Source organism: Propithecus coquereli, unplaced genomic scaffold (genome assembly GCF_000956105.1).
Source record: "Propithecus coquereli isolate 6110/MARCELLA unplaced genomic scaffold, Pcoq_1.0 Scaffold468, whole genome shotgun sequence".
In the NCBI taxonomy this organism is placed as follows: Eukaryota; Metazoa; Chordata; class Mammalia; order Primates; family Indriidae; genus Propithecus; species Propithecus coquereli.
In genome coordinates, this window is record NW_012150485.1 from 1,757,320 (window position 1) to 1,780,174 (window position 22,855).

The window sequence follows — 22,855 nt, forward strand, 5'->3', positions numbered from 1 at the left end:
GCCCTTGTGGGAGCCATACCTGAGGCCCATCTCCTCCTTTACAGCCAGTGGGAGCCTGAGGCCCCTTTGAGGTGAGTTTAGGGGGACTGGCCCCTTCAGGACCTGAGAAAAAGTGGTGTCAGAAGAACCTTTAGAGCCACCAGCAGCCCCACTCTCAGCGGGCACAAATGCTGCAGCGAGGGGCGGCTGTGCCGGGGAGCAGCCGGGCCTGGTGTGTACCCAAGCTGCTGTGCTCGCGAAAGGGTTTTACTGGCATAAAAATGCTGGAAAATACACAAAGGAAGGTGGCCCGTTTCCAGAACTCCACTGTTTACCTTCAGCAGAGCGGCTGGGGACGAGCAGAGCTTATTTTCCAAACAGCCCACGGTTGTCAGGCTACAGACCTCAGGCTTAGTGCCTGGCGAGGACACTGGGGGCATCCCCTCTGCCCACCTCCTTCCCCAATCCTAAGGGGCCCCACAGCTCCTCATGCTGATTTCTGTCCCTGTCACTGCAGGGAGACCCGGAGGGCTCCCTGGAGATGTGGGTTTCCGTGGCAGGGTGCATTGCCCCTGTCCCTCAGTTCCCTCCCTTCGTGGCTGTCTTGGTGTGAAAACGTCGGCCTCTTGCTTGTGGAGCCTGTCATGGGAGTCCCGGCTTTCAGCATGAATGGCTGGCGTGTGCAGCTTCATTTGGGAGCCTGCTGTTCCGTGTCACCCCTTCCCGCTGGCATCTGTCCCTTCCTTCCAAGTTCAGCTTTTTCTGGGAAGAGGGGCTGGATGGGAATGTAATGTGGAATCTGTGAATAGAGCCAGAGAGGCCCTTGCAATTTCCCTCTTTTTATCAGAGGGGAAACTGAGGCCTAGGGGAAGGATGAGCCCAGGTCAGCTGGTGGCTCAGCAGGGGGCTGACACGTAGGCCTTGCTACATGGCTTCCGTCTGGGCCCCAGCTGGGAGACCCCTGACGGCATGGCCTTGCTTGGTCGTTTTCCTTCCTGGCTGGCGGTGTCCTGGTCTGTGAAGGGGGGAGGGTCACCCCCAGCTCCTGGACCTGCCTGGAGGAGGAACAGGGCCCAGGTCTCGGGAGACCCTTGCAAGTGCTCCGTCCCTGTCCTTGTCCAGGACCCCCAGGAGGTAGCAGCTTCCCAGCTGGCCTGGTCCTGGGTTGGTTTGGTTTCGTACATAGCCAGTCACCATGGGGAGGGAAGACCATGCTTTAGCATTTTCCTATTGTGAGGTCTAAGGGATTTTTGTCTCTATAGGGGAAATCCCTTAACATCTTGCCTAGCAGACGATAAGAAAGAGGAGTTAAAGACATCGGCAGGACAGGGCTGGCACACCCCAGAGACTTCACTGAAGAGTTTAACGAGGGAATGTACAGGGTGTGGGCAGGGCCTGAGGAGCCAGCAAGAGACAAAGTACCCCGGTGCCAAAAAGTGCGGCGAGCTGTCACCACCCCTAGGCCCGGGAGGACAAGGGGACCAAAAACGTAACTGGAGCCGTAGAGATGGCGGAGGGGGAGCGTGAGAACAGTTGGGACACACACCCTGGCCTCTCTTTTCCTCTCCCAACTTCTGCTGGGGCCTCCACTTGGCCTGACCCGACCGGAGGACAAGGCAGCGGGGCGATGTGGCCCGGGGCAGAGAAGGGGAGGCGGTGCAGGGAGGGCTGGACGACAGGCACAGCTTCAGGTCTGAGTCCGTGTGCTAGCTCCACCACCTTCCCACTGTGAGATCCTTCACAGGTTTTAAAAGTCTCTTGTTTTCCACTTTCCTCATCTGTAAAATCACCTCCTGTCCTGGTTGTTAAATAAAATGAAACAAACACATGTAAGCTTTGAGCACAGTGCCTCCTTCAAGTGGTCATTTGTAGCTGTCATTGTGATGTCTTTAGTAATGACTTTGAAATAGCCTTGAGTCCTGGAGGGAGCCCCACTTGGAGGGGGCTCGAGCCTCCTCCTGCCTCTGCTGAGGCCGTGGCAGGGGGTCAGCCGGGTGCCAGGCTGGCGCCACTGCCTCTGAGGAACTAGCCTGGCAGGTGGTGGTGGCCGTGTGCCGGGCGGCAGACATCTGGCGGGTCAGGAAGCGTGGTGTCATGCTGCCCCGGCTGTTGGCAGGTGCTCCTGCCTTGGGGTCAGGTGATGCTGACTGACTGTCAGCCGGAGGCTCTGGCTCCCTGGCGGCCTGATCTTCCCAACCTGTGCTCTTGGAAAAATAAACACATCCCCCACGGGCGCAGGGGAGCAGTGCTTAGCAGATCACAGGCAGCCCTGTACTGTGCCGACGAGCCCAGGTTTCCATGAAGTGCGAGCTGCTGGTCTGTCGAAGCAGCAACCCTTAGATTCACCAATGATACAGCTTTGCTGAGACTTTTTGCACTTAAGTGCAAAGAGCGTCTGCGTAGATCTCGGTTCTGATCTGGCTGTGTGACATTGGTCATTTTACTGAACCTCTCTGAGCCCTAGTTTCCCTAGGTCATTGGGCAAATGGGACATGTTGAGTAAATCCTTTCCCTATAAAGTCATTTCTCAGCATCGCTTGTATGGGTTGTCTCCTTTTGTGTGTCTTCTGCGTCCCGGGTGGCAAGGGGCTTGGGAGCAGAAGTATGAACGTGGGCCTGCCCCTGGGGACTTAGCAGGAGAGATGAGTTGTAGGGTCTGAGAGGGCTCATCCTGTTCATCCTGTCTGTATTTCCCATGTGTGTCAGCTGCCTTCTGTCCCCCCTGGTGCTACATGGAGGCTCGTGGGTCCTCTGGTGATGTGCCAGGGCCGTGGGCCCACATGCTGAATTGTTGCTTTTGTCTGTGTCCCACCCGGCAGCTGAACCTCAGCCGGCCCATCGAGGAGCAGGGCCCCCTGGACGTCATCATCCACAAGCTGACCGATGTCATCCTTGAAGCCGACCAGAATGACAGCCAGTCCCTGGAGCTGGTGCACAGGTTCCAGGTGAGTGGGGACGGCTCAGCCCTCGGCATGGGACCCGCGGCGGGTGGAGGGTAGGGGCAGGCCCAGGAACGGCTGTGTGCGTGTTTGCAGCTGTAGCGGCTGACTTGAGGTGTCGTCCACAGACGTGGGCTCCTGTGCAGATCCTTCCCATGGCCTCAGTCTCCTTGAGTGTAACGTGGGGACTGAACCAGAGTGTGGGTGGCACCTCCTGCCGCCCGGCTGTGTAGACATGGTTCACTGCTCAGGATCGGGGGACCAGGATGTGACAGGCCTCCGTGTCCTTAGCATAGGCACACACGACCCTGCCCTGCCCCTCTGAGTTGGCTCAAGGGATGGAACCCCTCTGCTGCACTTGGAGAAGGACCCCCAAGGGCCTTTGAACTGAGTCTTGCCCTGGAGGAGACCCCCCTCTGCTCGCTGCCCTGACCCTGGTGCTCTTCGCGCACGGCTGGAGTGTCTCACTGAGTCCTGCTTCCCAGCAGCCTCCCAGGTCCTGACCCTGTGGCGACCCACCCGCTGCCTTGGGGTTTGCACATCAGCTGCTGACTAGCTCTGTGTTTTCTCCCTTCTGGACAGGGACGTGATTCTTTCCTCTGGATGGTGGCTCGAAGGTCATGAAAAACAAAGTCATATTATCAATGAAAAATGCAGCTGAAATAGTGGCTGTTCTCAGGCCTGCCTTGTGGGATGGGGGATGCTTGAGCTAGCACTTTCATGTGTGTGATAACTGCAGAGTTGACATCCTGCTTTTTTTTATGAGGACAAAGGGGCTCTCGTCCTTCTGGTCACACAGTACCATCCTGCTGACAGCGTTCCCCCCACGTTTGGCGACCCCGGCCTCCCACACTTCCCCGGGTTCCCACCTGGTCGCTCGGCCAACTCCCTGCTGCAGGTCCCTGCTTCCCACCTGCAAGTGGCCCCAGAGGCAGGTGCAGCCTGCTTCTGGCCTCCCATGCTGGGGGGCGGAGGAGGTGTCCCCTTGTCGTGCCCTCCGGGCCCTCTGCCCTGCCAGTGGCTTGAAGCTCTGTCCACTGCTGGGCAGTGTCTCCTTCCACGGGGCTGGAGGCCATGGGAAAGGCGTGGTCAGCCTCCTCTGTGACCTTGTGGAACCTCAGTTTTCTTGTTTGTAAGATGGATACTGGTAATAGGAAAACCTGGGACCACACTGGGAGGAGTAAGCTGGGGTTAGAGCAGGGAACGAGACAGGAAACGCGCCCTTATCGAGCCCTGCCCCGGGCCAGGACTGGGCTGATGAGGTGCTCACCCATGGGCTGCATTCTGTCCCCGCAACCCCTCAGGCCAGGACCTCCCTAGCCTTCTTTTACAACCGGGAACCCAAGGCTCGGAAGCTTGTCCACAGAAACCCGCAGAGGCAGGGTTCAGTCTTGACTTTTTGGGCAACCTGCTGCTCATTCCCGCAGGGGCCGGCTCTTCTGTCTCCTCTCGGGCCATTGCCTACACTGCTGTCCTGGGGAGCAGCCCCAGCCGATCCCAAGTGGAGCAGCGACTTTCCCACCCTGAGCTGTCCATGCCTGCCTTATCCCCAATTCCACTTCTCCTCCAGGAGGCCCCTAGATGCCTGCAGGGCCCTTGGGGACATTCTCTGGGAAGCACAGCTAAGCTTGAATGGTGCTTCTCCTGCTGAGTCCAGCGAGGGGCAGGTGGCCTTGCAGACACTGTTGTGGGATGCATCTGGGAAGGCTGGGTGATGTGCGGTGGAACTATTATTACTACAGCAGAAGACATTTGCAGAGCAGTTTCTACGTCCCAGGCCCTGCTCGGAAGCGCTGTATGAATGCTGACTCACTTGCTCCCGGGAGCAGTAAGGTGCGATTATTCCTATTGTGCGGACGAGGAAACAGGTGCAGGCGGGTGGCAGCTTGCTTAGACTCAACTTGAAAGTGGTCGAGGTGCATCTGAGCCTGCGAGAGCTTGCTCTCCCTGCCTGACGGATGAGACAGAGGCAGGAGGCAAACTGCCTAGGAGGCAGAGCCCCCTCCAAAACCGAGAAGCCACACGATCCCCCTGAACCTTGGTGTCCTGTTACCATGAGGGTGCTGGCAGTTCCTTCCTCCTCAGTGGGCAGATTGCTGGGAGGAGTAAACGGCCATGTGTATAAAAGCGCCCCTTGCTTGTGGAGAGCCTGCAGCCATGCCTGCTGCTGTTACCTCTTCCTAGAGAAAGGACCGCAGCTCCTAGCTGGCCTGGGCCAGGCGTGGTGGAACAACTACCCCTAAGGGGGATGACTGCCATCCCCCCAGACACACACACAGCCCACAGCCCAGGGTAGGTTATGGCTGAACATGAATGAGAGCTCTGTCCCCTGTGTTCCTGCTCTGGGCAGAAAAGAATGTTAACAGAAAGTGGGAGAGAGTGCATGGCGGGGGACATGGGGACTTGTGGTTAAGGCTGCCAGCTGTGGGCAGGGTCTTGGCGTGGTCCCTGAGTCTGTCCCATCCAGAGCGCGCTCCCAGCCCGCCCTCAGCCAGGGGCAGGTGGGGTATGGCTGCAGTGACCTCACAGTAACCTTCCAGCACTAGTTATTGTGGGATAAATTTTCACTGCAGTCTGTGCTTCAGTAAGAGGCGGGATATCTGATAAGGCCAGGAAGTTTCCTCCTTTGTGAAGAGAACAATCCTTTGGAGAAAAGGGTTCCAGGCTGCACTTTCCAGAGGCCCCAGGAAGAGAGGAGACAGGCAGGGGCTGGCGTAGGGAAGGACCGAGACACACAGAGGTGAGGGACACCAGCCCATGCTGCCGGCGCCCACCGGCTAGTGCCCCTGCCATAAGGTGGGAGAGATGCAAGTTCTGAGCCAGACCACGCAGCCTGAGGGAGGCTGACACCTCACCTTGGTTGTGCCTTTTGTCTTCAGATGCTTGTTCTAATTTTTATTCTCCAGACTTTAGCAAGGGGGCATGGATGTGGCCTGGGGACTGGGCAGGGCAGGGGTGCTGCAGCCAGAGGCGGGAGGCAGAGCCCGGGCCTGGGTTCCCACATCTGTGAGCAGTGCAACAGAGGAGAGCTTGTTGGCCCCAGAAGGGGCTCTGCTTGAAGGGCCTTCTTCAAAGGCAATGTTCCGATCCCTGGAGGAAGTATTTTGGGGCTGGGTGGGTGGAGAAAGTGAGTTTCTGAGCTGTTCCTGACAGCCCTAAAGCACTGGCCGTGGGCTGCTTCCATTAAGCCTCTGGCCCCAGGGAGGACAGGAATTCCCAGCACCCGGAGGCAGCGCTTCTGGCTGCCCTGGTGGGGCCGGCGGGTGGGGCTGGGGGCCTATTGCAGAACGTTAAAGCTGGTTGTCATAGAAACATTCACCACTACCCCAAGTTTGTTTGTGGGCTGTTTTTTTTTTTGGATCAGCCTCAGAACGGCTTGGCGTGGAGACTCAGTTGGGATGATTCCGTTGTTTTTCTGTTCCAAGGTTCAGGCGCAGCCAGCAGCCTGGTGCCACCATGGCTCCGTCTGAGATGTGGTTATCGGTGTACAGACCCTGCTCTCGTAGGTGAGGGGGCTGGCGTGGTGGGTGGGTCCCTGCCCCATGTTCAGGGACCCCAAGGGCCTCTGGCCTGTCGAGCGGCTTCCTGAGGAGAGCAGTGTGAGCCTTCTCGCAGGGTGGGGGGCACTGGCCCTTCTGCTGCCCCTGCCAGCCTCCGAATTGCCCCCGAAGGGTTACAGTGATTGTGATCCATGGGGTGTATGGAGCTGCCTCGGCGGATCTTCCTGGGGTTTTCCCAGAGTGAGCTTAGAACTAAGAAGGAGGTTTCAGTCTGCACTGTCTTGATTAGCCAGAAGGACCATAACTTGCCCCATATATTCCCTGGACCCCCAGTCTGCACATGTTCTACAGGGACAGCTCCCTCTGCAGCAGCACACTGTTTGCTGGGCAGGTGCCCGTGGGCTCCCAGCCAGCAGGGGAGGCCGGCGGGCAAAGCTCAAGCTGCCCTCATAGCCCTGAGTGATGAGTTAGGAAAAATGCAGATCTGATCAATGCAGAGCCTGGCATAAAACCGTCCCACAAGTTCTCATTGTAGTGACACTGAAGACTTAGATTGCTAACATGGCCCATGGGGCCCCAGTGATCTGGCGGCTGCCCCTGCCCAGCCTCATTGTGCCCCATCCGCCCCTTCCCTGCCACGTGCCCCCTGCCACTCTGCACAGCAGCTGCTCAGGCTCTGACTCACGTCCACCCCAGTGCCTTTGCACAAGCCATTCCTTCATCTCAGTGCCCCTTCCCCGAGGAATGTCTTCCCTGATTATCTGACCACTTGTCCTAGGCCCTCCTAGCTTTGTGCTTTTCCTTCGTGCCATTTGTCTGTCCTTTCACTGGAGCGGGGACTGAGTCTGCTTCCAGCAGCTGGGGGTCCCATCGCCGCCCACAGTGCCTGGTACGTTGGAAACGTGCCTAAGTATGTGTTAGGTGGAAGCACATGCAGGATGCTGGCCTTGTGCTGGGCCAGCCTTGCACAGGGTGTCCCAGTGAGCCAGTGGAGGGAGGACGTGGCTCTGCTGGGCAGCTGGGAGCAGAGAGGGAGGGGGACAGGCCTGTTCATGAGGCAGATGCACTGCCTGGTAGCGTGTGTGGCGATGTCTGCAGGTGTCAGCAGGGTTGGAGAGGGGGTGGAAGGGCCAGAGGGCCAGGGCTTATGCATGCCAGGCTCTGGAGCTTGGACTTTATCCTTCAGGGAGCGTGGGGTGTGGGGGATGGACGGGGGTGTTAAGATCGGATTTAATTGGCAAGAGCAAGGCCCTGCTTAGAAGGGAATTTGCAAATGCAAGATGAACTCCGAGCAGGGTAGGAGGACACCCCTTAGTCATCGCAGCCTGGGTGCTTCCGAGATGATGAGGGAGGTTATGATTTGGAGGCCGAGTGATGTCCCTGTGCTCAGCCCCAGGTGCCCTGTAGTCCTGAGCGTCCCCTCCCTTCACTGCTGTGACAGGCCGGCCTCTGAGCTGCTTGAGCCTTGTCCAACCCACACTGGACAAAGCCCCACTCACTGCTCGGATCCTTCTCAGTGTTAAGTTACATAAGATGGATCTAGAAAGGGAGCTCTTACTCCCCCAGGGGACGCAGGAAGAGAACGCACGCTTGGCCACATTGGTTCTTGACCAGTATGTACCTGGAGGAAAGCGTTTAGCCAGCCTGCGACAGTGCCTCCTACGCCCCTCCCAGCCCCTTGCCAGGGGGCAGGAAGCCTGCAGGGCTGGGAACAGGTGGGGAACGGGTGATGTTCGAGGCCCACCCTGCTAGTTTGCCGGGCCAGGTTCGTTGCAATGACAAACAGCTCCTGTCACCCAGTGCCAGCTTATCTCTGGCATGTGCCACATGGCCATGGAGGTTTGGTACCACTTTGCTGTGTGTCTGGGACCCAGGATGACAGAGCAGCCCCTGACAGGCTGTTGTGGCAGAGAGTCAAGAAGGAGGGGAGGCTCGTGCTGGCTCTTGGTGTCTGCCCCATGTGACACGGACGCTTACATCTCACTGGCTGCGCCTCATGGCCATGACCTACAGCAGGGTGTTGGAGAAGTGGGATCTCCTTACAGGTGAGGGAGCCGAATACTACATAGTTCCCTTTTCTTCTTAAAAAAAAAAAAATTAAAATGCCCCATAAGGTTGTTATGAGCATTAAACTAATTACTATGCCCAGTGTCCTTGGAATAGTGCCTGGCGCTGAGTGAGTGCCGCTTGCGTGTGGGGGTAAGTGTCGGCCCCTCTTACTGTTAGCACCTGGGGTGTAACACGCATGCAAACCACTCAACACACGCCTGCCACTCAGTGCATACTTCGCCAGAGCCCCCCACGTCAGTGTTATCACGGTGACAATAGTCAGCTTGATCTGGGGCCACAGCCGACTCGAGAGTTCTCGCTCGTAGTAACTGGAGTCAATGAGGCAGCGATTACGAAAGCGTCCCCAGATGGGAGGTGCATTCTGTGATAAAGCAACGGAAATGTGCACTTACTTTTAGCCTAAAAGACAGGACCAGACAGGGGTCAGAGGGACTTGGGTATCGTCCCCAGCCCTGCCCCCGCCAGCTTCCCCACGGGGCCTCTGCCGCCCCGTCTGCCACGCAGGGAACCTGGCGGTGTGGCACGGAGACATGGAGAGCTGCCGCGTCCCGCTCCAGGGGCAGCTGTCCTGAGCAGCGGGCAGTCACCTCCAAGGCTGCAGCTCACTTGCCGCCCGCGTCGGGGCCCAGGCGCGATTTCACAGCTGCGCCGAATCACACCCTGTCAGCCTCAGATGTTACTGAGCACTAGCACGGGGTCTCCACTGCGTGCTGCGGAGACAGAGGGAGTAGAGGAGCCAGAGGCTTTGTCCTAGGCCTTCCAGTCCGATTAGGAAGGTAACAGCTAACCTTCCAGAAGTTAAATAGCACCATAAAATCTAGGGCAGTTTTGCATGTGGGCCTTCTGGCTGGTGGGGTCAGAGTAAGAGCTGTGGGTCCCAGTGAAGGGTTCCTGTTGTCATGGTGGAGCCAGGGGAGAGGCCACCCTCTGCCTACTCTGCCTGGGGCCTTTCTCATCTCTTATCTCTTTGGTCCATATCTCAGCCCCTGGGATAATGGAATTACTTCACCATTTTTCAGGTGAGGAAACTGACCCCGGGTAGCCCACACTCTTTTCAAATATTCCCTGAAGGGGCTTTGGCTGGCAGCTGGTAGCCCCCTAGGCGGTGTCAGATCCATGATTCAGGGTCACCTAAGGAAGAGGTCATGGTCTGGGTTGCCTCTGACACAGCTGCTGCCTGTGATGGTGAAACCACCGGCTGCAGATGCCAAGCGAGGCAGAGCAGGGTGCATCTGGTGGCCCTGGTCCCAGAGGAGCAGACCTTCTCCTGGGGTGGCTGTGAGGTCAGCTGCCCTGGGTCATGAGGCCGAATGGTGGAGACAGCCACACAGGCTGCCTGCTGTGCTCCCGAGGCCAGTCCAGGTGGGCGGTTGCTGGAAATTGCTCTTGCTGCTTCGGGGTGGATGGTGCCGTCTAGCACGGTCGGGTGGCTGCGGTGGCGTTCCCGTGTGGAACGGAAGCCTGGTCCCAGGCAGACGTGCAGCCCTCCTACCAACCAGGAACAGAAAGGACATCCTGTTTTCCATTTTCCTCCTGGTTTGTGGTCGTGCATGCCTTCCGGACTTGTTCCCGTGTGGGCTTCCTGCCCGTGGTAAAGCCCCCTGTGGTCTCCTTTGACATCATGTAATAAATCACATTGCTACCTCGCCAGCCAAGAGTACAGCTGGCCAGGTAAGGCACACACCGAGGCTCTGCTGGCCTCAATGCCCTGTGGATGGATGGAGTGAGGCACGAGGACGTTCTCTGAGCCCCTCCCTGCAGGTCCGAGCAGGTGGGCTCCGCGCCCCCTGCCTCAGGCAGCCCATACCCCTAAGAGCCAGCCCCTGCTCCACTCTATACCTGCTTGTTTCCCCATTGATCTGTGGGATCATTCATCAATAGCCGTTACGTTCATTCACTCAGCAAGTGTTAATTGAGCACTTACTATGTGCCAGGAGCATAAAAGTTGCACATAGAATAAGACAGGCCGGGTGGGTGCAGTCCCACGTGTGAGCATGCTTTGTGGGAGTAAGGATCCTGCAAACAAGACACAGTACATAGAGGAAAAGGTAACATGGCTGCAGTTATGGGGAGTATTAGGAAGGAACACGGCAAGGCCTGTGACAGCAGCGGAGGTTCTTGTTACTGATCTGCTGAGGAGTTGACACTGAGCTGAGGCCTGAAGGGCAGGACAGAGCCCGTCCTGGGCAGGAGGGGAGATTGGGGAGCAGGCGAGGGGCCAAAGCGTGAGGGGGCAGTGTCTCCCCAGGTCCTTTGGCAGGACAGGGCACGGAGGCCTGGGGACCCACCATAGTCAGGTGCAGCTGGAGCGCAGCGGCCAAGAGAGTGTCCACAGTCTGGGGTGGCAGAGTGCAGCGGCAAGAAGCCCGCGGACCTCTGACCTGAGTGACCCCTGGTTGTCCCAGAGGTCGACCGCACCACAGCAAACTCTGCCCTGATTCTGATGCCACGTCTCTCCCTGCAGACACCAGTTTGCAGGCCATGTGGCTGTGAGTTATGCTTGCAAACTCACCAAAGCATCGGGTGGAGAAGGCAGGGGGCCCATGGGCTGCCAGGAAGACCCTGAAAATCAGACTTGGGCTGGTGGCTGTGGGTTGAGGTGGGATGGGTGGAGCCAGCCCTGGCAGACATGGCACCTGTGGCCTCTGACCCAGGGAAGCTGCCCAGGGGTCGTATACAGGGAAAGGCAGCTCCACAAACTCACCTGAGCGGGTGCTAAAGGAGCAAGGGGCTGCAGCTGAGGTGGTGGGAGCCACACTCAGTGGGACCTTAACTGGGCAGCCCCTTTCTTGTCCTTCCTCTGCTGAGCCATTAGCTGTGACACCAACCAGATGACCACTGAGACCCCCTCCTGCCCCGAATCTGTGATCCAAGGTGGACATTCCAGCCCATCCCTGCATCCTGCGGGGTCTCTCCCTGGTCACCTGGAGGACCTGACTAATGCCATGGTGCTGAGAGAGAGGGCGTGTGACACTCGTCCGGTGAATAGCCCTGGCCGCCACCTTGCCTGCCTCCCACAGACAGAAGAGGGAGAAAGCTTATGAGTTTGGTGCTGAAATCTGGGTACAGAAAGGAGGTTTTATTTTCAGTGGGAGCCCCGGGCAAGAGGGGGAGTCTGCTGTCTCCACGTAACAGTCCGGGACTCCCAGTGATGGTGTGCAGTTCCTGCCGGCCCTCTCCTCCGGAGCATGCGGGCTTATTTTTTGGTCTGAGCCACTGGCTTCTGAACAAGTTTCTTCCGCAGAGAGCTCACACTGGGAGTTTCTCCCCATCATAGCTCACACTGCTCTCTGCTGAGTGAGGCACATGACCCCGTGATGCCTCAGTCTGCCTGGGAGGATGACCCAGGTGGACCATCGTGGGTGGTGTCACCTTTGGGATGGGGGTGCCTGTGTCCTGGAGGCCACAGGAGATGCACTGGGGCCTGTGTGTATCACACATCCAGGGGACCCCCCCCATGGCCCCTTTTAGCTCCTTCCCCCTCGTCTGGAACGGGCTTCCCTCTGTCCGCTGGTGGTGGGGGTCACGTACAGCTCATCCTGGAGGCTGCGGCCTGGGTATTCGCTCTGTGACGTCTGTTCACCACCAGGGAGGGGGATTGCTGCTGGCGTTCTACTCCAAGGTGGCTTCCTCGAGTGCTCCAGCATTCTGCCACCGCCCGTCCGGCTTGGGACGAGGAGTTTCCCAGGCAGCCCGTGGACTGTGAGTCCGGCGGATTCCCTCGGTGTGGCTTTCCCTGCGGCTCCTCTGCCCGGCTCTCAGCAGGCCTGTACCAGGTGGCGTGCAGAACAGATCTGTGAACAGAGCGTCCCTCCTGTCCAGCCAGCCGGTCCCCTCTTGGGGCGCAGCCACTGGTTCCAGAGCCTTGATCCTTTTCAGTGGGGGTGAGGGTTCTGTGTAACTGAAGGCAGATGGCCTTCCTTCGCCACGCTGACCTTTGCTCTGTAGGCTGTGTCTTGGGAAGCGAGTTCCTATCTGTCTTTGCAAGCTGCCTCGTTCTTTCTGACGGCTGCACATTAAACGGCCTTACCATCCTTTACTTAGCTAGTTCTCTGTGATGTACATTTAGGGGATTTCTGATCATGTTTTAGAAGCACGCTGCAGTGAGTACCCTGGTAGATATATCTTTGTGTACACACATGAGGAATTCTGGAGGATAAATACCTAGGAAGAGGAATGCTGAGTTTGCACTTCTTCGTTTTGGCTGCTGCTAGATTTCTGTCTGTAGGAGCTGTACCAGTTACACTCCCACTGACCAAGTGCTGCTCTACTTTCCTCCACTTCTTAGGAGGTGAGGCGTTTCTAATCAGTTTGTTTTGGCCTGGAGTCACCGAGCGTTGCAGGGTGCCAGGATCCTAGCAAACCCCCCTTGTCTGTTGGTTCTGCCACTGGACACTCAAAGCCCTGGGAAGGGCGGTGTCTTGCCAGCCTTGCTCAGCTTGCCGGGACCTTGAACCTGTCTGTGCCATGTGCCCGGTGCTCTGCCTCTCTCTGCCACACTCCCCGTGCTGTGAGGGTCTGACCACTCTAGCCGGAGTTTGTGGGTTTAAGTAACGGATCCGAGGAGCAAACAGGCCTAAGGGCAGATTGCGTTGTAATTTTCTTTCTGCCAGCTCTACCGAATCACAGAGATGATACTGTGCAAAAGGTCAAGGCAGTCCATCAATCTGTCCTGAGCAGGGAAGTCCAGCACACATGCCCCGAAGGCCAGCGCTGCGTCTGACACACTGCCAAGGCCTCATCTGTTCCAAGCTCGATCCGTGGCCTTGCAGACTACTAGACCATTCCCTCTGTAACTCAAAGCTGTCCCTGTCACTCCCTAGCTCAGGACCCTGTTGCTTTAGGACCAAGTCCAAACTCCTCAGCTGGTCTGTGTCCAGCTGTCTCTCCTGCCCTCTGCCTTAATGTAACCTTTCCCCTTGAGACCCGCGTCTGCCCCAGTCGTGCCAGGCGCCTGGCAGGCCCTCAAGTGTGCTGGGCTCCCTCACCCCAGGCCTTCGCTTTTGCTGTCCCCACTACTTGGAGTGCCCTTTCTCCTCCTGGCCCACGCTTGCACCCTTGGTGGTTCAGGCCAGTGGCGTCAAGAACCCCCACTCGTGTGCACCCCCCATGTCAACACCCCCTGCTCTGTTTCCTCCACTGAGCTCCAAATCTGCTGCTTAGGAGACCCTGTGAGGGTGAGCAGGACATGGCTGCTCTGGAGCTGAATGGGTGGCACCCCCCACCCCCAAAAATGCACACGTGCTCTCTCTCTCTCTTTCTGTCTCAGGGGCTGTCATTCTTTCTGCTCTCGTCCTCTCTGGGAGGCCTCAGTCTGAGTGCTCAGACATGAGAGATCTCTCCAGAATATAAACAAGGCTTGGTTAAGACCAAAGTGTCTGCCGATAGGGGAGCTCGGCTCTCCCAAGGAGCCATTTTAGAGAAGTTAGGAAAGGAGTAACAGACCAGGACCGAGTCTAGGAGACACAGACCCAGGGAAGCGCAGCCTCAGAGACGGCCTCGCTCCGCTGGTGGTCGGTGCCTTCCACTGATGCGCAGCTGCTGACTGTGCGTGCGCCCTGCTGGCCCTCCCCTCATCTTGGGGCACGTGTCCCGCTGGCCTCAGGTGACTGGGACCTGTGTGGTCACCGTGCTGCAGGTCCTGGCTCCTGGGCATGCGGTAGCATCTGCCTCAGTCCAGGGGCTTGAGAGCCCGTTTTTGGATTGTTCTTCACATCACAGAATCAAGGGATCTACAACTTAAGAGTCAGAAAGGACGTTATAAATGAGTTTTCCTGACATTCTCATTTTACAGGTGGGAAAACTCAGATACAAATGACTTAAGTGACCTTCAGAAACACACACAAAGTTAATGGCAGTTCTGGGACTTCAGCTGAAGCTTCCTGACTCGGCCTTTGTCTCAATTGCACAGCGCGTGAGGGTCCACGTGTTGGGATTGAGTGGGCCAAAGTGCAGCCAGGCTGAAAGATGGTCTGCTGGGGATTGGAAGGCAGAGCCCTGGGCTGACCAGTCAGGGACTGTCACGCAGGTTGCACACTGCACAGCTCAGTGGTAGACTTGGTGAATGGCACCCTGCATGGCTAGGCTTGGCAGTCCTGCCCCTGGTGTATGCTGGCTGCTGCCACACACTCCTCTTGGCTCTGGAGGGCCCACCTCCAACCACTTCCAAGGTTTACCTGCATGAATCTCTAGCTCCAGCACTATGCCAGACCTGGCTGCCTGGAATGTTCTGTTGCACCAGGGCACCCAGCCTAGTGTGGATTTCCCAGGGCTATCTGTGGTATGTGGTTTTCTGTGAGCTGTAACCAAAAGGCAGATGTTCTGGGAGGTGTCGGGAAGGCTTTGCCTGGGGGATGTTTCACCCTGGTCTTGGTTGTTGCCAAGTTCATCGAGAGGGGTTGATGTCACCGCATCAGTGGTTTGCCAAGCAGGCTCATTAGTTGTCCTCTCCAGAAAGCACTGCTCAGCACGGCTCACCTCCTCACCTGTGCATGCACCTGACTTCCAGGGGCAGGTTACGCTCCCTGCAGAAACATACTGTGCCTTCGAAGGTACGGCTGCCCTTGACACTGTTGTAGTCCCTTAGCCTTCCCTCTGCAAGGCCTCCTGCAGTCCCCTGTGGTCCTGTGTGCCACCACCGTGCCAGCCCTGAAGCTACTGAGGGACCTGCACGTGCTCTTCCCTCCGCGCCACGGGGATCCTCCTCACGCAGGCCACAGTGGACTGTGGCTTCCAGTCGTGTCATTTATTTAATATTTATTCTTCCGAGAGGTGTCTCTCTTCCATTGGTATTCATTTGTCTTGCTCCAAGGCTGGGAACAGATGCAGAGACTCTGGTCTGGCTATAGGTGGCCCCTCGGGGGCCTTTGAGAGAGCAGGGAACCAGAGAGGACCCTGGGTTGGGAGAGCTCTGGAGCCAGAGGGCCTGGGTTCAGACCCCATCGTGGCCACGGCAAGAGGCCACTGGAAGAGCCCTGGCCAAGCACTGAGGTTCTCTGAGCCCAGTTTCTTTGACTGTTGAACGGGGCTGACAATAGGACCTACTTCACAGGGTGGCTGTCAGGGGAAACCGTGTCTGTTCCTGCATAGTGTATAGGACCATGACCCGTGTGTGGTGAACGTATTAAGAACTTATCCTGGACTCTTGGCAGAACCCCTGGCAGGGTGCCAAGGAGCAAGAGGTGCCTGGACTTCACCCAGCGCTGGGTGGGGTAGAGCGGCTGGAAGGCCAGCCTCTGTGGTCATCAGCTGGGCAGGCTGGGCCGGGCCGGGCCGTGCTCTCAGGAGCAGCCGGGCACTGAGATTGTGCTGAGTGTGCTCAGGGCCACTTCCTTTCCCATAAAAGCCCAGTGAGTAGTTTCAACAGCCATAAGGAAGCAATTTCAGTTCTCTCACCGGGGGTACCTTCCCTGGTGTTCATTTGGTGGCCGAGTGTTTACCGAGCACTCGAGCCCTGACTCAGTGGTCTTAGAACTCAGCCTGGAGAGGTCCTCCTGGGGTGGCCTGCCAGGCTCATCAGGAGTGCGGCTGTGCATCTGCTTCTGGAGCCCGGCGATGACCAGGATTCTGGAATCCCCTGGGGTTTAGGGTGAGAGGCTGGGGTACCTGAGAGGCAATCCCAAGGCAGGCCCGTGCAGCAGGGCAGGGCCGTGGTGTTGAGACCAGTGCTTTTTTTCTTTTTCTTCCCCTTAATTGAAGTATTAATAAAATATGCACATAGGAAAACTGGATGTATTTGTAAATGAACAGCTTGATGGATTTCCACAAGCTGAGTACACCACAGGATGGGCAGTAGAGCAGTGCCCCAGAGCCACCCACAGCTCCTGCTACACTCCAGGGCTGTTTTCCTTTCCATTCTTTCTTTTCTTACTGTCAGGACTCAGCAGCACTACTGTTAACAACATGTGTCAACACTGCTGCATTTCCTGCCTTCTGCACATGGCCCGTACGGGGAAACAGTAGTCAGAGACAGTATCGGTCTCCTTTGCTGCGTAACAAATTACCACAAATGTGGTAGCTGAGAATGGCACACATCATCTGCCAGTTTCTGTAGGTCAGACACTCAGCATAGGCTGGCTAACCTTCCAGGTCACACCACGCTGCAATCCAGGTGTTGGCCAGGGCTGTGGTCTCATCAGAGGCTCAACCGAGGGAAGATGTGCTTCCCCTAGGTGGCTGCAGGATCTATTTCCTTGCAGTTGCTGGATGGAGACTTTCAGTTTCTCTCTCAAGGCTGCCCTCAGTGTCCAGGGGCCGCCCGCGGTTCCTGACCACGTGGGCATGTCCAGTGGTGCTTGCGTCTTCAAAGCCAGCAACAGGGGGAGCAGGAAGGTGGAGTCTTATACAACATATGTCTTGGCTGGAAGCGCGTCACGGGTCCCACCCTCACTCTAGGGGAAGGTGTTATACAAGGACACCAACACCAGGAACAAGGGGATCCTGGGGCCACCTTAAAGTCTTAAACATAAATGGATTAAATTCAGAAATCACGTCCTCACAGCCTAGACGCCAGTGCTATGTGCAGCAAGGATCAGTCAAACAGACGGGTGGAAGGAAACCCTTTTCTCTGCCTTGGGCTGTGAGCTCCCCTCCCCACCCCTCTGCAGAGCTCCTGTCCTTCCACGTGACACCTCTTCCCCAGAGCAGCAGACAGGGACACTGGCCTCTGGGAGGGAGAGAAGGAGGGAGCTAGTTATCAGACCAGGAGATAAGCTTTCTCCAGCCTGGTCCTCCTTCCCCCGATGCTTTCTCATACCTCCCACCTCTGCTTCTCTGCGTCTTCACGTTAACACGTAGCGCACCTGGCAGAGGGCCCCTGAGGTCTGGCACCTGGCTCACCTGCCCAGGCCTGCACGTGGCTCCATCCTTGCGTGAGCCACACTGCTCCCTGGCCCTCCCTCCTGGGAGAGTAGGAGCTCGCTGAGAGCAGCTGGCCAGGCTCACTCTCACCTCAGAGCTTGTGTCAGAGTGGCTCCCAGATGCCTGCTGCGCTGTGACTGCCCAGAAGGCCACCTTTCCCATAGCAGGCTGCCCAGAGGCCTCCGGGTAGGGGCCCGTCCACTGGTGCCGAGGGAGGTCCGGGAGCTCCAGTCCTCTGTGCTCCCTCCTGGCGCTGGCCCCAGGCTTTGGTCCGCCGTCTGATGTTCCAGGCCGGCCTGGCTGAGTTGTGGACAAAGTTCTCTAGCACTTAGATTCCATGTGGTCCTTAGTCTTCCTGGAGATTAAAAGCACTTCAGTCACATGACCTGTTTCGGTAGGTGGCAAGATGCATTGCAGAGGCCTCGGGCGTGACGCTGTAATGGCTGGTTCTGAATCCTGGCAAAGCCCACCTGGTTGTGTTTGACCTGGAGCCTGTCACTTTGCCTCTCAGAGACTTCATTTCTTTATTTTTAAAATAGGAATAAAAAGAGAGGCGTTCGTTCTGTAGACTACAGGGTTGCTCTGAAAGTCAAATGCAGTATTTTGTGTGACTGCCCCCATTGAAAACCAGAAAAAGTGCTACATTTATATGCTGTGGTGGATTAGTATGATTATTATTTAAAACATTCATGTCTGAGGAGCTAAGTTTTGTGGCCTTTGCTGTTCTCATCCTAGGTATGTACCCAAGAGAAATGAGAACATACGTCCACACAAAAACTTACACACACATGTTCATAGCGGCATCATTTGTAATAGCCAAAAAATGGAAACAAAGCAGATGTCCATCAAGTGATGAATGGATAAACAAAATGTGGTGCATCTGTACCACGAAATGTCACTTGGTCTTAAAGAGGAACGAAGCGCTGATACGTGCGGTAACATAGATGAATCTCGGAAGCATTGCGGAAGTGAAAGAAGCCAGTTGGACAAAGACCACCTATTATACGATTCCATTTGTATGCAATGTCCGGAATAGGCAGATCTGTTGAGACAAGAGGTAGATTCCTGGTTTGCAGGGCTTGGAGGAAGGGGAAGATGGGGCCGACAGCGGAAGGGCATGGGGCTTCCTTTCGAGGTGGTTGTGCTGATTGTCACACGACCCTGTCAGTGTACTAAAAACCCTTGAGTTGTAAACTTTAAGTGGGTAAAGTGCATCATATGTGAATTATATCCCAATAGAGTTGTTTTTAGGAAAATCCTGTGAGGTGGGACTATTATAAACTTCATTTACAGATGAGGCCCAGACTTGTAGTGAGGAGGGCAGAATTTCAGCCGGGTCTGGTGGCCTCTGGCTCCTGGGTGTGCAGCCTCTTCATGGCCTTCTTGTTGGAGAAGGAAGCCGAGGCCCAGTGAGGAGAAGGGGCTTCCAGCGCTCCGCGTGGACCCTTCCCCCTGCCAGCTTCTCCACCCACCAGAGGAGCGATCTCCCAAGCAGCCCATTGAGCCGGAACTTCCCGGCCCTGCTGTGGGGGCTACGCAGTGCCCACTGGGCTCTCAGGCTCACACAGCCCGGTGGGCAGAGTTTCGGCCGCTGGGTCCTGATGTGGTGAGGACCTTGCCCAGTCAGAGGGAACAAGCTGTTAGAGTGAGCGGCGCTGAGCCAGGGACCTGGTCTCTGACCAAACTCTCAGGGTCCTGAGAAAAACAAGGAGGAGCCCTGCCACCCTCGTGGTGCTATTGGAGGACTCATACACACGTGAGGGGCCGCGAGACCTGCCAGCGCTCCAGTTGTGCAGAGTGGACCATCCCAGCTCAGAGGTCGGTCAGTGCCCCGGCCCCTCTGCCAGGCGGGCCGTGCGTGGGCCCTTGCTCCAGAGCTCCGGCCTACAAGCAGGCAGCGCCCTGGGACTCTCAGTGGTCTCTAAATCTGATGATGTCCGGTTTATCTGTTTTTTTTTTTTTTCTTTTCTGGCTTGTGCTTTTAGTAGCACATTTAGGAAACCATTGTTTAATGCGGGGTCACGAAGATTTACGCCAGTGTTTTCTTCTAACAGTTTTATAGTTTGAGCTCTTACCCAATAAGATTTTTATGTTAAAAGATTATTGGGAACCCTTTTGTCCAGCAGTGTGCGTATAGCAAGTCTCAGGTAAGTGGCCATTGTTTTTATTTTTAAATGATTATTTATCATCTTTACTACAATTAATGTCTCATCATGTCTCCCATCTTTGTGGCTGCCTCTTGTTCGTTCTTGAAAGGTAATGTTGATGTTTTAAATGCATTTCTGGCACAGATGGGGTACAGGGTAGAAGAAGGGGAAGACCTGGTTACCTCCCCACCAGTTTTCTCACATTTTGTATTATGGAAAAGTTAAAAATATTTGACAAGGGAGAATGCTGTCACGCACTCCCAGGCACCACTCCCAGCTTCACGAGTCAGCAACTTGTGGCCACTCACTTCATGTCTACCTCACCTGCTTTTCTCCCTACCCCCTGTACCGGATTGTTTTGAAGAAATCCCAGACATCATATTTAATCTGTAAATGGTTTTAGTATGCATCTCTAAAAATGAATCCCGGGAGGGTCACAGCTTGGACCCTGGGTTGCCGTGGGGTGGGGGATCGTGTCCTGTCCCAGGCGCCAGCAGGAGCATGGGCACAGGCCAGAACAGCCCGGCTGCCCCTCGCCCTGCTGGACGGGCAGGGCCAGGGGAGCCTAGGAGTCTTGGCTCAGGTTTGGCCAGAAGAGTCCAAGAGTTGTAGAAAAATGAGAATCCTTTTCATTTTTGTTTCTTCGCACTCCTTTCCCATCTGCTGTCTCTGGTGCGCAGAGTCATGAACTGAAGGCACACAGCTGTCCTCACCGCCCTCCCCTAAACACACCAGGGAGCAGCCTGGGTAGCAGGAAGGCTGTCCTCCTGTGTAAAATGTCCATTTCCAATAAAGGAGGTGCTCAGAGCATTAACTTCAGCTTGTTTCCAGACAAGAGTAAATGGCAGGGGCAGGATTTGAACTCGGGACTTGTGACGACATTTTTCTCTTAGATAGAGGAATCCCCGTTCCTCACTCCCCACTCACCTCCTGCCTGCAGGACTGCACAGGAAATTGTATCTCTGATGTTCGTCTTGTCCTCATTCGGCTCAGGTTCTCAGTACCAGCCCAGCAGAGGGCCGGGTGCCCCTGTGGGCATCACACCATGGGCCTGGGACATCTGAAAAAGGCCTGGGAGTGCTTGTGCTCTGCGCGGCACCTGGCTGGGCTCTGCCACAGGTGTTTTCCAGCCCTCCCGCTGGCCCTCCTGAGCCGGGGCTGTCAGTTCCTGCTTAAAGCCAGGCTGCCCAGCTCCCAGGATTCCTCTCCGGGTGTGCTGGGTCAGGCAGGCCCCCCAGGGAACGGGTGTTTACCATTCGCCATGGAGATGGATTGTGCCTTTCTTCCTCTGAGTGCTGATAAAATGGTACAGGGTGCGCACCCTTCCCGCAGTTTGTTTGGTAATTCTGAGAGACTTGTGAAAAATGCATGAGGCTTCGATATAGTAGATAAGCTGAAAAGCTTGGAAGGAAGCACTGGTGGATAGCAGGGTGATTGGAAAATCGCTTTGCCCACTCTGTCTCCATCCCAGAAGGGATCGTGTTCGGGAACAACAACTGACGCTTTCGTCCTGGGTCAAAAGCTTTTGGCGCTTGCTTTTCAGATATTTTCCCCTTTGGTTTCATGTAGCCCCTTTTCTGCATAAGTTTGGCTTGAATTCACATGTTAATAACTCTGCGTTCACTCTGCAGAGGTCACTGCCCTAGCACACAAACGTGGAACCAGAATCAGCTTCGCGTTACTCAGCAGCTGAGCCAATGCTTTTCTCGGGGCACTGGGGATGCTGGTGGGGAGGAGGGAGCGTGTCCGTGTTGTGAACGGCCTCAGTTGCTGCGGAGAAGTGGCCATCAGTCCCAGCAAGCGTCTCCAATATTGCCTCCTCTTCCAAGGAAGGTGGGGAGCGTGTGTGGCCCTGCCGTTCCTGCGATGCCTCTAGCAAGCAGCTGTCTGTCTCCTTCTAGAGAAGCTCCCCGCTGCAGCCTTGAAGTCTGTCTGCCTTTACAAACACCACCCCTTGATTTTCTCAGTCAATTTAGACCCTCAGAACGTGAGGCTGCCTTTGCAAGGACCTTAAAGGTCACCTGCAGTAATTGTTCATGTCACAGGTGAGAAGACCGAGACAGCCCAGGGGCTTGCCTGAAGGTGACAGCGAGAATCGATAACTCTGGGTGCCTGGGTTTCTTGGCTTCTGGCCACATAGCCCTCCCACGACCAGGCTACTCCCTGGTGTGTTTAGGGGAGGGGAGTGAGCACAGCCGAGTGCCTTCAATTCGTGACTCGGAGCTTGAATTGGCTGGCCAGGATTACATGCAGATCTGGTGGAGTGGAGCATGGGCATGTGTGCTGCACCCCGCATGATGCCCCGAGCACTGCCAAAGATGGGCAGCTCGAGCGGATGACCTCTTAACATTACGATACTAACGTGATCCCATACATTCGTGTGGGGAGGGTCTCATGCACGACACGCTCTCATGGAAGCAGAGACCAGGTTCAGGAGAACACACTCTGATAAAGGAATGGTGCCAAGAAAGATAGTTGCCCACGGAGAGCCCCCAGACGAGGGGGGGGGGCTCAAGTGCAGGCTCCTATGAGGGTGAGGCCGAGATCGGCGGAGTGGGGAACGGGGAGGGCCGCGTGGCCCGACGGCAGCTCTGGATAAACGCTTCTTTAAGGAAAGCTCGGGGCTGGTCCCCACGCTCTGAGCGGGTAGCAGCCGTGGACTGTACAGGCAGTGGGTCGGGGGTCAAGTCCACGCACCGCCAGTTGTGTCTCTGAGGGGGCAGAGGGAGCATGGAGGCCGCTTCTCTTGCACGCAGGCCCGCAGCACACGTGTGCAGAGAAAGGCACTGCTGAGGCCGGGAGCTGGCAGGTCTTGTGCGATTCACAGGAGCGGGGATGTGAGTCCGTCTCAGATGGTATGCCGGCCGCCACTTAGGGACAGAGGAATTTTTAAACAGTCAGAGAAAAAGATGAAAAGAGCCAATAGCCAGATACTTCAGTGTGAAATACAAAGAGAGAGATTTCAGCCTACAGGTGGATATGAATATTTCTGGCTTTTGTGTTGAGAGCTCTTAAAATGATTACTAGGAACCGAAGTTCACTATAAAAAACTGATTCCAAACGGATCTTTCTTTTTGTGGATAAGGTTTACTAGAAAAGAAGCCTCGTGGGTGTTTTTCCCCAGTCTTTGCTCCCTCACGGACTGGTGCCATGGACCGGGTGGGGGACAGTGGGCGACTTCGGCTGGTGTATTGGTCTCCTAGGGCTGTGGTAACCAAGCATCACAACTCGGTGGCTTAACACAGCAGAAACTGACTCTCTCCCCGTTCCGGAGGCTAACACTGCTAAATTGGGATGTCAGTAGGGCGGTTCCTTCTGGAGGCTCCAGAGGAGAATCTGTTCCCCTCCTAGCTTCTGGCGG

At 56.2% G+C, this 22,855-nt stretch overlaps 1 protein-coding gene across 1 annotated transcript in view; it reads left to right on the forward strand.

Annotated features, from left to right (window-relative positions):
• LOC105819060 (inositol-tetrakisphosphate 1-kinase) overlaps positions 1-22,855 on the forward strand; it is a 166,673-nt gene that overhangs the window by 94,738 nt on the left and 49,080 nt on the right. The window contains exon 3 of the mRNA XM_012655222.1: positions 2,799-2,924. Within this exon, the coding sequence (XP_012510676.1) occupies positions 2,799-2,924 (126 nt within the window). The remainder of the gene's footprint in view (positions 1-2,798; positions 2,925-22,855) is intronic.